This window comes from Castanea sativa, chromosome 8 (assembly GCF_040712315.1).
Source record: "Castanea sativa cultivar Marrone di Chiusa Pesio chromosome 8, ASM4071231v1".
In the NCBI taxonomy this organism is placed as follows: Eukaryota; Viridiplantae; Streptophyta; class Magnoliopsida; order Fagales; family Fagaceae; genus Castanea; species Castanea sativa.
In genome coordinates, this window is record NC_134020.1 from 18,185,434 (window position 1) to 18,202,136 (window position 16,703).

At 39.8% G+C, this 16,703-nt stretch overlaps 1 protein-coding gene across 1 annotated transcript; it reads right to left on the reverse strand.

Moving 5' to 3' along the window:
- Window positions 1-10,696, reverse strand: LOC142606974 (UDP-glycosyltransferase 87A2-like). Its single transcript, XM_075778362.1, has 2 exons — window positions 9,998-10,696; window positions 1-1,076 (listed from the first exon to the last, which is right to left on the reverse strand). The coding sequence occupies exons 1-2, from the start codon at window positions 10,488-10,490 to the stop codon at window positions 172-174; spliced, it is 1,398 nt and encodes a 465-aa protein (XP_075634477.1). The 5' UTR covers window positions 10,491-10,696; the 3' UTR covers window positions 1-171.
- Between the last annotated feature and the right edge of the window lie 6,007 nt (window positions 10,697-16,703).

Below are 16,703 nucleotides of genomic sequence, written 5' to 3' on the forward strand. Positions count from 1 at the left end.
ACTCATAGAAATAACACAATAAAAATAAGTAATATTCCACATGTTCAACAAGCAAAAACTTTCAAAAAAAATTAATCCACATATTCAAACGGGCATTAATGAACATAAATTAAGAACAATCGTTCAATGACAACAACTCGTCCAGTCACCGACAACAAATAACGAAACTTCTTAATAGTTATTGCCTTGTAAAAAGTCATTAACAAATGCATCCAAGTGAGAACGAGATGATCCACCTTTAGTAATCGCTTGATGACAAATATCTTTTAGTTCTCCTGCTCTTTTCCTAGCCTTTTTTCCTTCAAAGCTTTCAAGATCCATAAACCTTTTTACGAGTTGTAATATGTCTTCTTTTGCCACCAAAATTTCATTTCCCAATTCTGACCTCTTTACCCTCCACCCAATCTTCCAATCTTCCACAATTTGCCTACTATTAGGAACTTGATCCAAAAATAAGGGGAAAGTAAGCATAGGAATGCCTGCATAAACAGCTTCTTGAGTGGAATTCCATCCGCAATGGGACCAAAACCCACCTATAGAAGGATGGCACAAGACTTTGAATTGGTCACACCAAGGCAATACCAACCCTTTATCACCACAACTTTCTTTTAGCCGAGAAGCTTCTCCACGAGCCACCCACAAGAACTGAACACCACTAATACAAAGCGCAGTTGCAAACTCATCCATTTGGGTGTTCGAGACCACAAAAAAACTTCCCAATGAAATATATAAGACAGAGCCTGCAGGCTGAAGATCCAACCATTTTAAATAGTCAGGTCTGTTGTCACCAATTGTAGTTGTAGAGGAACTATGTTCAACTTCAAATTCCAAGTAACGTATGGCAGGGCCAATAGGGTACACAGGGAAAGGGAATATTGCTTTCAAAGAGTCGAAGGCATGAGGTTCAAGCTCATAAACAGAATTAATTAAAAGATATTGTGCTTTGGACCCCTTTGAAATGCATTCCAGGACCATTTCCATTCCCCGTGGGTCATTTTCATGAAACACAGTTCGTAGGTCTTCTAGATGTGTTGAAGAAATTCCTGGTATGTCATCCACATGCTCGTCTCCGTGATCTATCACACCAAATTAAGCAAATATGTACCAATCGCAAATCAATTGTTCGCATTTCATATATAGGCTTAGTGAAAAAACAAAAAGTGGTTAGTTAGGAAAGCATGAAATTAGATTGAGAGTTGTTCCCGTGAATATATATATATATATATATATATATATATATATAGTCAAATTTACCAATGTTGACCCAAACAAGCTCTCCTCTTGTAGGAGCCTTCTCTCTCGTTTTCTAAGCGAGTCTCTCCCTCCCTTAGGTGCATCCTTAAGGGTCTGAATTTTCTATTTTCTTTTGGCGGGGTTAGTCCATTCTTTCACTATGGCAGAGGATGTGATTGATAGCTTGGGGAATATGAAACTTACTGCTGAAGAGGAAGAAACTATTACGATAACTGAGGAGGCCATTCTGCCTGAGATCGAAAGTTGTAATTTGAGTTTAATCGGCAAATTTTTAACTTGTAAGGCCTTTAATAAAAGGGATGCAATGTCTACAATAAGGAGAGTATGGGGGATGCATTATGGGTTGCAGATTATAGAGGTGGGAACGAATCTGTTTCAGTTTAAGTTTCAGAATGACTTTGATTTGAACTGAGTTCTGAAAGGGGGACCGTGGTGCTTTGATAATCAATTGCTTATACTTAAGAGATGGCATCAAGGGATGACTGCAAGTAATGTGAAATTAGAATGTGCCTCTCTTTGGGTACAGATTTGGGGAGCTCCATTTGACATGGTTTCTTCTTGAGTAGCGACTGAAGTAGGTAGTAGGTTGGGTATTGTGGAAGATGTTGAAAGGCTTCGAAGACAAGACATGCAGAACTTTTTCATGAGAGTCTGTGTTGCACTTCCCATCTCAAAACCTTTGAGGCGTGGAGGTTTTATTGCAAACTCAGATGGTGCATGTACATGGGTGACATTTAAGTATGAAAGGTTACCTATATTTTGTCAATATTGTGGTCTCCTTGGGCATGATTTACATCATTGTGCTAGTCACTATGCTGTGGAGAAAAATGGAGGGGAAGTCAAGTACCAATATGGATACTGGTTGAAGGTTTCAAGTGGACGACAGAGATCGCCACCACGGAAGGAAGTTGTAGAGGATGAGCCCGATTCATGGAGGCCCGAGAATCTTGGAATGGATTTCTTCCAACGTGATGATCAGGCCGAGAATCAAGGGATAGACCCGAATATTCAGAAGATGTGTACCGAGAAAAAAGGAATGGAGGTTGTTGATAAGGAAAACTCTATCTCTATAGAGGTTGTAGATAAAGGAAACCCTAATCCTATTGCTGCGGATACGGAAGTTGGCATTTCAAAATCAAAATCTGAGATGACACAAGTAGTACACGTTGATGAACTGAGTGGGCTTTTTGGACCTAAGCAAAAGTCTACTTGGACTAGAATCATGCAGATGGACTATGGGTTAGGGAGTTAAACTAAAGCAATTGAGGGTCCAATACTAGGGAAAAGAGTTAGTGAGCCGAATTCTAACTTATCCCTATCACGTGAAGAGGAGGAAGCTCAGAAAGTAAAGCGTGAGAAATTAATTTCAAATTCTGTTGATGTATTGGGGAGGGTGGATGGTCACCCTTGTTGGGAGCAAAAAGACTCTTAAGCTGGAACTGCCAAGGGCTTGAGAACCCTTGGACACGTCGAAGCCTTTGCAAAATTTTGAGGGAACAAGCTCTTAATGTGTGTTTTTTTATGGAAACACGGTTAGATAAAGAAGATTTTGATAGGCTATATGGTGAGTTGCCTTACCCAAATAGGATCATTTTTAGAAAACCCGATTTAGGTGGAGAGCTGGCTTTAATTTGGAAGAAAGGTGTATCGATAGAGTTAATGAATTTTACAGCTAATCATATCCTAGTGAAAGTGAAGGAAGAAGATGGGTTTGAATGGTGGTTGACATGTTTCTATGGTTGGCCAGAAGTGAATATGCGGTATAAGTCCTGGGAATTACTAGAGCACCTTAAAACTTTTGTGGGAGGGCCTTGGATGTGTATTGGTGATTTCAATGCAATAATTCAATCTACAAAAAAGCTTAGCGAAAGACCACCTCAAATGAGCCAAATAGATTCATTTTGTGCTGCTTTGGAGTTTTGTCAGTTGGAAGATTTGGGGTTCAAAGGTTATCCGTATGCTTGGAACAATAATAGACCGGGGGATGCAAACACAAAACTCAGGCTAGACAGAGCTGTTGCAACGAAGGAATGGAGAGAAAAATTCTAGCTTAGTTCCGTAACTCACCTTCCCCCACATGAATCCGATCACCTTCCTATTGTTCTTCAAACAGAGCATCTGAAGCCGAGGAAAGGTAGAAAAGGATCAAATTTGAGGAAAATTGGCTGCTTTGGGAGAAGTGTGGAGAGGTAGTTTCAGATGCATGGGCTGCTGGTGAGAATGACGGCCAAGGCGTGGATCAGATTCAGCAGAAAATTAAAACATGCAGTGAGGTTTTAAGGGCTTGGGGATCATTTAAAACAAACCCAAATACAGAGGAGATAAAGTAGTTATAGAAAAAATTGGAAGTTTTGAATATAAAGGAGACTACTAAAGTGTCAAGAGCTGAATTCTTGGGTGTAAGCAAGACATTGGATGATTTATTACTAAAACAAGAGATTTTTTGGGCTCAAAGATCTAGAGTTACTTGGCTGAAGCATAGGGACAAGAACCCAAAAGTTTTTCATTCAAAGGCATTGCAACGTAGAAGGAGAAATCACATACAGGGAATAAAAAATTCTTATGGTGTATGGATGGAGGATGTGGAAAAAATAGCTGAGGTGGCGGCTAATTATTTTGATAGCTTGTTCAATGTAGGTACATGCTCTCAGATTGATGAATGTCTCAACACGGTGCCTCACAATATGACTCCAGACATGCAGCAGACGTTGTCCAATGATTTTACAGCTGAAGAGATCAAAGCAGCATTGTTCCAGATGGGACCAACAAATGCGCCTGGACCTGATGGTATGAATGCACTTTTTTACCAAAAATTTTAGCATGTAGTGGGTGATAGTGTAGTTTCTGTGTGCTGGATTATTTTAACTCTAGTATCATGGTTCCTGCTATAAATCATACCCATATTGTGTTAATCCCTAAAGTAAAGTCACTTGAGAAAATGTCTAATTTTCGACCTATTAGCTTATGTAATGTTATTTACAAGATTATTTCCACAGTATTGGCTAACAGGTTGAAACTAATCCTCCCAAATATTATATCCCCTACACAAAGTGCTTTTTTCCCAAGAAGGCTCATCACAGACAATATACTGGTGGCTTATGAAACTTTACATACCATGCATTCTCGAAAAAAAGGCAAAAAAGGATCACTTGCATTGAAGCTTGATATTAGCAAGGCATATGACCGAGTTGAGTGGCAGTTCCTGCAAAGTATAATGGCAAAGCTGGGTTTTCCAGTGACTTGGATTAACTGAATGATGGGGTGTATCACCACACCTTCTTTTTCCATTCTCATCAATGGGCAGCCCTATGGAAACATCAAATCATCTAGGAGACTTCGTCAGGGTGATCCACTTTCACCATACCTATTCCTATTGTGTGTCGAGGGATTTACTTCACTGATAGCTAAGGCAGAGATGGGCAGGCGTATTAAGGGTGTATCTATATGTAGAGGGGCTCCAACAATCTCAAATTTAATGTTTGCAGATGATTCCGTGCTACTACTGGAGAGGTTGAGGTGATCAATGAAGTTCTACAGATTTATGCTAATGCTTCGGGCCAATATATCAACATGGAGAAATCATCGGTATACTTTAGTAGTAATACCCAAGGCAACCAAAGGGAAGACATTGTGTCACTATTAGGGGTGAAAGAGGTGGAGCGCTTTGAATCTTATTTGGGTCTACCTACTTTGGTGGGTCGAGCAAAATACCAAAATTTTTCTTTTTTGAATGATAGATTTTGGAAAAAATTTGCAGGGTTGGAAAGGGAGGATGTTATCCAAGGCATGGGAAGGAGGTACTCATCAAGGCAATAGCTCAAGCTATCCCCACTTATACCATAGAGGTGTTTTAATTGCTAGTGAAATTATGTGATAAACTAAATTCCTTCTGTGCTAAATTTTGGTGGGGTCAAGTCAGAAATGAAAAGAAAATTCATTGGAAGATTTGGGATAGTTTAGCTCAACCAAAGAAGGAAGGTGGAATGGGTTTTCGAGATTTAAGGCATTTTAATCTTGCTATGTTAGCCAAGCAAGGTTGGAGGTTGTTGAAAAATCATGATTCTCTTCTATTTAAATGCTTCAAGGCCAGGTATTTCCCTCGGTGCAATTTTCTTCATGCGGATGACTCACCTAATAGCTCTTATGTTTGGAAAAGTATGATGGTAGCCATGCCAATTTTGAGGAGTGGGTGCTGCTGGAGAGTTGGGAATGGAGAGTCCATTGATGTCACCACAGATTAATGGATTCCAAGTTATCCTTCCAATAAAATTTTACATCCTGTGCATGACATGGAGGAGGGCTGGAGAGTTTCAGACCTCATTGATTGGGATATTCACGAGTGAAGGAGGGATATAATTATGGCAAATTTCACTCGGGATGAGGCTAAGGCTATCTGCATAATTCCCTTGAGCTGAAGCTTTGTGGAGGATTCACTGGTATGGTTGCATAATAAGAGGGGGGAGTACACTGTTCAGTTAGGGTATCATTTATCAAGACAGGTAATGAGGAAGGAAAATTGGGTTGAGTCATCAAGTAGGATTGGAGGGTAGTAGGTATGGAGCACTTTATGGAAGCTGAAGGTACCGGGGAAAATAAAGATATTTGGTTGGAGGGCTTGCCATGATATCTTTCCAACATGGGTGAATTTAGCAAAGCGTAAAATTATTCCAGAAAATGTGTGTCATTGCTGTAAGAGTGCACTTGAGGATGTGGTTCATGCTATATAGGGGTGTGGAGCAACCCAAGATGTTTGGGTAGGAAGTCTCACTGTGTTGCAGAAATTTCCGACTAACCAAGTTGTTTTCATGCAGTTTTTTAAAGCTTTGGAGGATAGACTATCAGCAACAGAGCTTGAGCTTTTCCTTGTTCAAGCATGGATTATATGGAATTAGAGGAACGTGGTTGTGCATGGAGAACAAATGAAGGACCTGAGATGGTTGACTAATAGGGCAGCAAAATTGTTAGAAGAGTACAAGAAAGCTCAGGCAAATATGGTGATTACAAATGCAGCACCAAGCAGAAACTATTAGCAGCCTCCACCACAAGATGTTTATAAGTTGAACTTTGATGCAGCAGTTTTTTCAGACTTAAAATGTTCTAGATTTGGGGCGATAATTAAAGATTCTGCAGGTGAGGTGATGGTTGGAATGTCGGTTAAGGGAGACCAAGTGCACAATAGTGATGAAGCAGAGGCATTGGCATGTCGAAAGGCATTGGAATTTTCCATGGAAGTTGGGTTTACAAATCTAGTGATTGAAGGAGATAATTTGAATGTGATGCGAGCAATATCGAGTTCTGCACCAAATAATTCTTTGTTGGGCCATATAGTTGATGACATTAGATATTATATTTGTGGTAGGCAGATTGTTTCTTTTAGCTATGTGAAAAGGGGTGGAAATATGGTGGCTCATTCTTTAGCTAGATTTGCTAGGAATATTGTGGAGGATTTTTATTGGATGGAAGATGAGCCGCCACCAACTGTAGATGCTTTGTATCATGATCGTTTACATATTAATGAATGAATGATTCATTTGTTCTCAAAAAAAATTTACCAATGTTTGAAGTGTTGGTAAAAACAATTTGACAACTCAATAGAGGGTGCCAACAAGCTTATATACTATAAGTCCAGTAGGGAACCCTGATTCATGATAGTTATACATTCATGCTTTATTTTACCAACAAATGAAATTCCAAGGATACAAATTTTTAGTACTTCCATTTTCACTTTTTTTTATAAAAAATTTTAATACTTTTAAATGCATATATTTTCTTATTTTAACATGCATATATAAAACCGCATTCAACCAACCTTCAATTATTGGGGCATTTGGTACTAAATTATATTGTGAGAGAATTCCATAGCACACAACACAGATGAGTTAAAATTGTGTTGATATGTATAGACATAGAGTTTGTTTTGTTTTGTTTTATTATTTTATTTTATTTTTCACTAGGTACCATTACCGCCACAAAAAGAACTGATGAAGGAAGAATGGAGAGATGGGAAAAGTTCCATCAATATTTGTTACATGTAGTAGACCATAAGGCAATCAAATTATGTGTCTAGGAATAAATTTGACACTCTAGAAAAATAACACAAAAAAACAGAAGAAGAAAAAGATAAACAAGATCTAATGTCCTTGTAACAGAAGCAATAATTCAATAAGGCTGTGTAGATTTGTTCTACAGTTAAGCATCAGTATCCGGAGTTGTAAAAATCTAGATATGTTAGAATTTAGCATCAAAACCTATAAAAGATGCATTACCCGGACTTGCAATTCTAAACAAATTTACAAATTTGCTATAGTACCATCTTAAATTTATGATGGTATTGTAGCAACATTCTAAACCTAAATAATATATTTTATTTCCTAGAATATATGCCTTTTTTTAAAGCCACCAAGGCCGGACCACCATCACCAAGCAAGCTAGACTCGTTGCTCTCTCTCTATCGCTGCCACCACTATTCACAGTGGTGGCTTGCTTGTTCTCTCCAACCCTAAACTCTCTCTCCTCTCTTCAAAGCCACCATGGCCAGACCCACCATCACCAAGCTAGGTCAGACTCATTGCTCTCTCTCTCTCTCTCTCTCTCTGTCGCCACCACCACTTACGGTGGTGGCTTGCTTGTTCTCTCCAACCCCTAAACTCTCTCTTTTCTCTTCAAAACTACCATGGCTAGACCCAGCATCACCAAGCCACCATGGCTAGACTCGTTGCTCTCTCCCCCAACCAATCACTCATGTGGTCATGGATAGCTCCATTTTCAAATTTAGATTTGGTGGGTTTGTGTTGGTTTTATGGGTTTATGATTTGATTTTGTATTTATGGGTTTGGTTTGATCTGATTTCTGTTGATATGGGTTTATGGGTTTGATCTGATTTCTATTGATGAGGGTGGCCGATTTCTATTGATATGGGTTGTTGGTGGTGTTGTGGTTGGTTTAGCAGTGGTGGGGTTGTGGGTCTGGTTGAGGTGCTGCTACGAAAGTGATTGGAAAGTTTTGGGTTTAAGTGGTGGTTATGTTGTTGATGATGGTGGTGCAATAATGGTGTTGTTGATGAGAGTGGTGGCAGGTTGTGTTGATGATTGGCAGGTGGTGCAATAGTGGTGGGATGGTTGGGTTTGGATGGTGGTTATGTTGGGCTTTGGGTTTGTTCATATTGGAGAGAGAGAGAGAGAGAGAGAGATATTAACAAGAGGTGAGAGATGATTTTGAGTTATATGTTTTATTGTGTAGATATATTATTTTAATGTGTTATATAGGAAAATAAAAGTTGGGATGTTGGGTGCAGTGACGGAACTATAGTTGGACTAAGGGAGGCAGTGGCCCCCCTAAATTTTTTCAAATTTTTTTTAGTGTATATATATATATATATATATATATATATATATATGCGTGTGTATTAATTTTAGCAATTTGTTTCAATAAATTTGCACTTTGCCCTCTCAACAATATTATTGATCTTTTTAAAGGCTATAACAAATTTTATTGATCTAAAATTTGAAATAAATTTAACAAGCTTAACAACAAAATTTACCAATAACAAACTTAACCCCAAACAACACCCCAAAACAAACCCACACAAGTCACAAACAAAAAATAAAATAAAATAAAAAATTCATAAGCCAATTTAAACTAGTCCAAGTGAACACCCACACACATTTGACAACACACAAGACACCAAAAAAAAATGTAAAAAAAAAAAAAAGCTTAACTTTCTAAATTGAGAAATGTTATGTCTACAACATTTTCACAACAAATCACATGCGGTAAATTATTATTGGTTCTAATTTGAATCTACAATTTAAATTACTTTTTTGCTCACTCATAACAACCAATAATAACCTATCACTTATGATTTATTGTGAAAATGTAGTAAAAATATTGTGGACATAGCATTTCTCTTCTAAATGAATGCTTACTTGGAGTTTCAAAAAAAAATTTGTTTATACTTTTGCCCCCCTAGCTTTAAGTCTTAGCTCCGTCCCTGGTTGGGTGTATTATAAAATGAGATTGTATAATAGATAAAGTAGTTTTTAAGATATTAAAATAAAATATTTTTTAGAAACCAAATGCTAATGCTCCTAGTAATTTAATATAGTTCACATCGCATTCTAATCATTTTGAAGTACTCATATGTTATCCATAGGATATCATTATTATACATGTGAGTACTAAACAAATATTCTTAAGGATCCAATTTGGATCTTTGATGCCATCATTGCTTACGTTATTAAGAAAGTCAAATATTCCATCTATTAAGGTCGTTTCCACAACCTCTATCATAAATTGTTGAAGTTATCAACGGTATGCGGTGGATTATTACCTTCATATGAATCATCCTTTTGTTTTCTTCATTATTTACCATCTATCATATTTGAGTTAAGAAAGAAGAGAATAAGTTAAGAGTATGAGAGTGGAAAGACTCATTTAATGTTATCACTTATTTCAAGAAAACTGATCATAACATAGTTACTACTTACTAATGGGTTTTTAATTTTTATCCATTGGATCTAATAAAATTAATAAAAATTAATGTCTTAAAAAATGTGCAAATTTTGCAAAGATATATATATAAAGTATTTATTTATTTTTGAAGCCATGATATCGGTTTTCCCAAAAAAAGTTCAATAATATGAAGTCAATAATTGAAGGAAAACAAAAATTTTTTTTTTGAAGGAAAACAAATTAATTACTAGTAGTAGTAGATCAAAAATACTACTAGTAGCAGCGTGCTAACCTATAAAGTGAAGCGGCAAATCTTCAGGTTGAGCTTGTGTGAAAACATGATAATGATGGAGCGCTGAGAAAAAGGATGCAGACATGGTCCAAAGCGAGGCCAATGGAATATTCCTTCGAGTTCTGAAGCCGAATAGCCACTGCAGCTCAAAGTCAGCTATGATTCTATCCACCGGCGGCTCAAGCTGATCGAGGAGGTGCTCAAAGGGAGCTTCCATCTTGGTCTTGATCACTTCGTAGAAGCCACAAAAGTCAACGGCTTTTGCACGCTCGATGACTGTAGGGATAGAGGCGAAGCGGATCTTATCTGGCTTGGGCTCGGAGCCGATGCAGTGTAGCCACTCTTCAGTGACAACGAAGGTGATGAGAAGGTTGTGTTTTCTTGAAGATAATAACTTGCACAAGCTCATCATGGCGTTGATGTGGCCTTGTAATGGGAAAGGCATCGCCACCACGTGGTGTACGGAGGTTGGTTCAGCAGTGGTGGGATCCATACTGAATGGATGTGTTTGATGAATCTGGTTTAATCTTTCACTGGAGATTGAAGAAGAAGAAGTCAACGAGTTGACAAGCTGCTCGTATTAAGGCTTAGGACAACACTTCTCCTACTGCTACAATGCTACTTCATTTATATTTATGGTAGCTTATATGACGAAATTCATTTTGAGAAGGGTATATGACGAAATTCTCGTTGAACATGTATGATAGTGTGACATATTGACATTAAATAATACTTATATATTATTTCTTATATATTAAGAGAATTGGAAAAGTGAGTTACTTGATATTTAGCTAACATTGTTTCACAAAAAATAAAAAAATGCTAATGATGATGTGAAAATCGTCAGCTGTGTAGATTCGTCTAGACAGAGTTAAATCCCTGTCACTGAACCTGCAAATGTGATGTAAAGCTCTCCTCAGGTGGTCACCGGTGTGATGCCTGCCACAGAGCCTTCGATGATAAAGTCAGTAATGAAAGCTTTTTAAGAAGTAAGAGAGCTTAGAGTATCAAAATTATGTATGCTAGAGTGTATTTCAGTTGTATGTATGTAACTGGTCTGGTCCCGATGGACTTGTATATATAGCTTCACAGTTTCTAGTCGTTGTGGCTTTAATGCCCTTTTTGTAACGCTTCAAGGCTATTAATGTAGGTGTTGATGAGCTTCCAATGGTATGATGGCTAATTGATAACTGATTGAGACATTAAAACTTCTTATTAATGATTTGCTTGCATTTGTCCATGTCGTGGCAGGGTCATTCTTAATGAGGTTATTTGGGCAAGAGAATTCGTCGGTCCCATCAGCTGCCCCTCCAAGTTTTGTGGTCATCATTGCGTGTTATAACGACCACCAGAAGGTGAGGTTTTCTGCCTAGACACGACTATTGGGATTACATTTCGTATTTAATGTGTAGTGGCGGCGCTATGCACATCGTGGCCACGCGGCATGCCCTGAGTGGTGGAGTTAATGACCCACTTGTGTGACTCCCGGGTTTCCCGCTGGTTTTTCAATTTTTTGTGCTTAGTTTTTAAACTTCCTTTCTTTTCTCATTTCCCTTCACTTTTCCCACTCTTTCACCATTATTACTCTGTGCTTCTTCTTCTCCAAGTTGTTCTGCCCTGTGATTTTCTTAAACTTTTCCTTTCCATGGTTTCTTTGTTTGAGGTATGTCTTTTTTCCCTCCTTTTTTGCTCTTTGTTGTGTAGATAAGTTGTATGGATTTTTTATTTTCTTTTTTATTTTGGGTTTTGATTAATTGTACGGGTTTTTGGTTGTTTTGGGTTTTCGGGTTTTGATAAATTGTACGGGTTTTAGGATTTTGTCCCTCTTCCTTTGTTCTTTGGGGTTCCATGGTTAGTGGTTCTGAAGTTAGGATAGTTTGCCACTCTATTTTGTTTCTTTTTGTGTGCCTGGGGGCTTCTTTAGGTGCTTCTTGTTCCCTTTCCCCCCTTAATTGAAGGCTTTGTTTTTTAGGGCAATAGCCTAAGTGTAGCGTTGGCTGATTTGTTCCCCTTATTATGTCAGTCAATAGATTGGTTCGAGAATCTAGCTGGTAAGCGAAGAGTAATGTCAGAGGTGAGATCTAGTGAGCTCGAGACAGGGTTGTCGTCTAGCGACGACCCTGTGGAGGTGAAGGAGGACACTGCGGCTTTTGGCCCATGGCAAATTAAGGTCTTCCATGCTCTCGGGGAGGTGTGTGGCCTGAATGCCAAAGCGCTTTCCAGGATTAGAGAGATATTTCAATTTCCCGAAAGGGTTAGGGTTCGTCTTCCTCATAGGGAGGAATGAGCTTATCACTTTTCGCCTGTGGAGGTATGCTTCTACGAGGCTGCTTTCCAGAGTGGGCTTAGATTCCCCATCCACCCTTTTATCATGGAGCTTCTAGGCCATTCCAACATTGCTCCTGGGCAACTTATGCCCAACTCGTGGAGGATAGTGGTCAGCTATATGGAGATATGCCTAGCTGCCACTAAAGGAGATATGATTAAGGTGGATGAGCTTGTTTATTTGCATCGTTTAAAGGAGTCTAAGGAACATAGGTACTACGAACTGGTGCCTTAGGAGAGGAAGACTAGGATTGTCAGGGACCTACCCTCGTCATTCAGATATTGGAAGTCTCAATTCTTTTTTGTGTCCGGGGATGAATAGGAGACTTCCTCTAACGAGGTTTGGGGTGATCTCCCTAGGTTGCTCCGTCGGTGGAGAACCCCGAGTCTAGGTGAGTTGTCTTTTCTACTAGTCCTTCGTCTTTCGTTCATTTGTATACATTTTTTCATGGCTAATTCTCCTGTTTGCTCTCATGCATTTAAGAGACGCCCAAACTCAAGAGCAAGTATAGGCAACACGTTACATTGAGGCGGCTATTGAGTATGCAAAAACAATTGACAACTTCGACAATCTAGTCAATCCCCATACCTTAGCTCTGCACTGCCTTGGCCTGAAGCCTTCCACTTACGTCCTGCACACCAACGAGATTGAGGAGAAGAAGAGTAAGTACTTTATTTGGTTTGTTATTGTTTCTACTCTTCCCTTTTTTTATTTTTTTATTTTTACAAGTGTTTCCTTTTTGTAGAGATGACAACTAAATTTAACCAAGAGATATATGCAAAAATGAGGTCTAAGAAGAACGAGCCTCTGTCCAATCTCGAGAAGAGGACAGTGCGCGTCGTGAAGAAGGGGGTCTCTGTCACTCCAGCTACCCTTGATATTGAGACGTCGAGGACAGCTTCCCTGGCTACCTCAGTTAAAGAGATTACTCCCATCCAAAAGAAGCCTCGTGTGGCCGACAAGGGGAAAGAGAAGGTTAATTCTCGCTTGTCCAGCATTTGGGACGACGCTGGCCTTGCGCTAGCGAGGGCACAAGAGGTCTTCACTGCCGAGGAATTGAGGGCCTTTTCTAGCACACCCTCTAACGAGGTTGTGGGTCGACATGTCCACAAAATTGTCTAGGTAACGTACTTGTACAGTTTCACTTTTTTTGTGTTTTTTTAAAGGTTGGATCCTCTTTTCAGGTCCTGGGGGAGAGTCTTCACCTCACTTAGGAGTTCCTTACCCACGAAGCAAAGGTCATGTTAGCGACGTCCATGGTGGAGGCTTTGGAGGCAAAGAACTCTAAATTGAAGAAGGATCTCATTTCTGCCATGGATGAGGCCAACACCGTCAAGGAGAAGGTCAAGGTCTTGGGGTCGACCTCAGAGCAAAGAGGAACCTGACCCCAGAGAAGGATGAGCAACTTCAGGCCGTGAAGGAGAAAATAAAGATTGTTGCTGCCAAGGCTGTTGAGGCTTTCCAGCAAACTGAAGAGTACAACATTGTTCTCTTTAGTTGGTACTACAAGGGTTTTGAGCTCCTTCGTCAGTATCTGGTCAAGCATCCCTCCGGAGTGGACCTGGAGAGCTTGGACCTAGAAGAGGTAATCCAAGAGATGGCGGTGGACAAGGCCTCTTAATCTGTAGCTCCTGCTGGTGATGCCCCTGAAGATGCCCTTCTGCCTCCTCTTGCTGGTGATGGCACAGCTGTTGCCTAAACCTACTAATGTACCTGTTTTTTACGTTTGCCTACTCTTTTTTTTTTTTGGGTGCCTAGTGTATTTTTTGGGCTTCTTGATTCTACTTTCAGAATAATATTCTAATTCAAGAACAATGTCTGTTGCCTAATGTTTTTGGGCTTTTTATTCTATTGATTATTCAGTGTTTACCTGTTTACTTTCCTGCATCGCCATGTATGGTACTTTTTGATGGGATGTGACTTCTGTTTGCTTCATCGCTTTCCTTGGTTATATTTTTTGTGTGACTTATCTCTTATGTGTCAGTAACTTACATCCGTCTAGGTGGAATCTTGTTACTTAGCTAATTTTTTATGACTTATACCCATTGAAGGGATCTTGTCATTTTTTACTTCATTAGTAACTTACATCTGTCTAGGCAGAATCTTGTTACTTGGGCAATTTTTGGTGATTTACACCCATTGAAAGGATCTTATCACTCTTGGATTCGTCAGTAACTTACATCCGTCTAGGCAGAATCTTGTTACTTAGACAATTTTTGGTGACTTACACCCATTAAAGGGATTTTGTCACTTTTGGCTTCGTCAGTAACTTACATCAGTCTAAGCAGAATCTTGTTACTTAGACAATTTTTGGTGACTTACACCCATTGAAGGGATCTTGTCACTTTTGGCTTCGTCAGTAATTTACATCCGTCTAGGCAGAATCTTGTTACTTAGCAACTTTTTCTTCTCTCTTTTCCCTTTTTTTTTATAGCTTTACACACATTATGTTGGCTGAATAATTCTTTTATTGCTTTATTTCGAACACAAATACAATCGTCAATTACATTTATTGATAGTATTATTTCAAGTGCCAGATATTCCATGGTCGCGATAGTCTCCTCCCATCCAACATTTCTAGGTGATAACTACCTTGCCTGGAATAATGTGCGACTTTGTAGGGTCCTTCCCAGGTTGGGCCAAGCTTTCCCTGGGTTGGGTCCTTGGTAGCAGGTGTGACCTTACGTAGGACGAGATCCCCTATGTTTAGTCGTCTGAGCTTCACTATCTTGTTGTAGTACTCAGACATCTTCTGTTGGTACTCTGCCATCTTGCGGGATGCTCCGTCTCTGGATTCGTCCAAGAAATCTAGGTTGATTCTTAGTTGATCGTCATTGCTGCTTTCATGGAAAACTTCTAGCATCAATCTAATGATTCCTTCTTCGACTGGGATTACTGCTTCGATGCCATATGTGAGACTGAAGAAGGTCTCTGTTAGGGTTCTTGTTATAGTCCTATATGCCCATAAAATGTTGGGCTACTCTTCTGGCCATATGCCCTTTGCCTCGTCTAACTGAGTCTTGATGATCTTGAATAAGGTCCAGTTCGTCACTTCTGTCTGGCTGTTAGCTTGGGGGTGACCAGGCGATGAGAATTGGTTCTTGATTCCTAATTCCGAGCAGAAGTCCTTGAAACCTTGACTGTCAAACTGCCGCCCATTGTCTGATTTGATCGTCCGTGGTATCCCAAATCGACAAACTATATTCTTCCATACAAAGTTCTGGACCTTCGCCTCCGTTATGGTTGCTAGTGCTTCTACTTCAACCCATTTCGTGAAATAATCAATAACAACTAGCAAAACTTTTACCTGTCTTTTACCTTGGGGTAATGGTCCAACAATGTCAAGTCCCCACTAGGCGAATGGCCAAGAGGAGGCTATTGTTCTTCAGTCTCTCAGATGGGATGCGTTGGACGTTCCCAAACCTCTGGCATTTGTCGCACTTCTTGACGAATTCCTTTGCGTCCTTCTGCAAGGTAGGCCAAAAGTAGCCTGTTCGGATAATTTTGCTGACCAAGGATCTCAGGCCCATGTGGTCTCTGCAAATTTCTTCGTGGATCTCTTCTAGAATATATTTAGCTTCCTCCTCATTGACGCACTTCAGGTAGGGCATGGAGAAGCCTCTTTTGTATAGGGTGCCATTCAAGATTGTGAACTATGCTGCCCTCTTCCTGACCTTTCTGGCCTCTTTGACGTCTTGTGGAAGACGTCCATCCTGAAGGAAGGACAGGATCGCGGTCATCCAGCTACTTTCGCTCCGGATTGCGAAGGTAGGGACCTCTTTGATACTAGGGCGTTTTTGGACTTCAAGCTTCATATCTGTATCCATTGGCCCTGCTTCTGATGATGACTGCTTCACCAGCTTATCTACTCCCATATTTTGGCTTCTAGGGATTTGTGTGAACTCTACTTGATCAAAATCTTGTGCCAGAAGTTTCGTCAACTTTAGGTATTTTTGCATCCTTTCCTCCTTTGCTTCGAACTCCCCTTTTATCTGACCTACGACGAGCTTGGAATCACTTTGGAGGAGTAAGTTTTTGATTCCTAGTGCCTTCCTGACCCTCAATCCCATCAGTACTCTTCGTATTTAGTTTCATTATTAGTGGTCGGGAATGTTAGTTGGACTTCGTATTTGAGTGTCTCTCCTTCTAGTGTGATGATAATGACCCCTACTCCACCCCACTTTTAGACTGACGAACCGTTAGTCTGAATCGTCCATCTTTCAAGTTCGTCTATAGCTTCCTCTTCTTCTGCGATTGTAAATTCAACGATGAAATCCGCCAATGCCTACGCCTTGATAGCTGTCCTAGGGTGGTATTCAATGTCTAATTGGCTGAGCTCAATAGCCCACTAGATCATCCTTCCTGCAGCCTCGGGCTTGT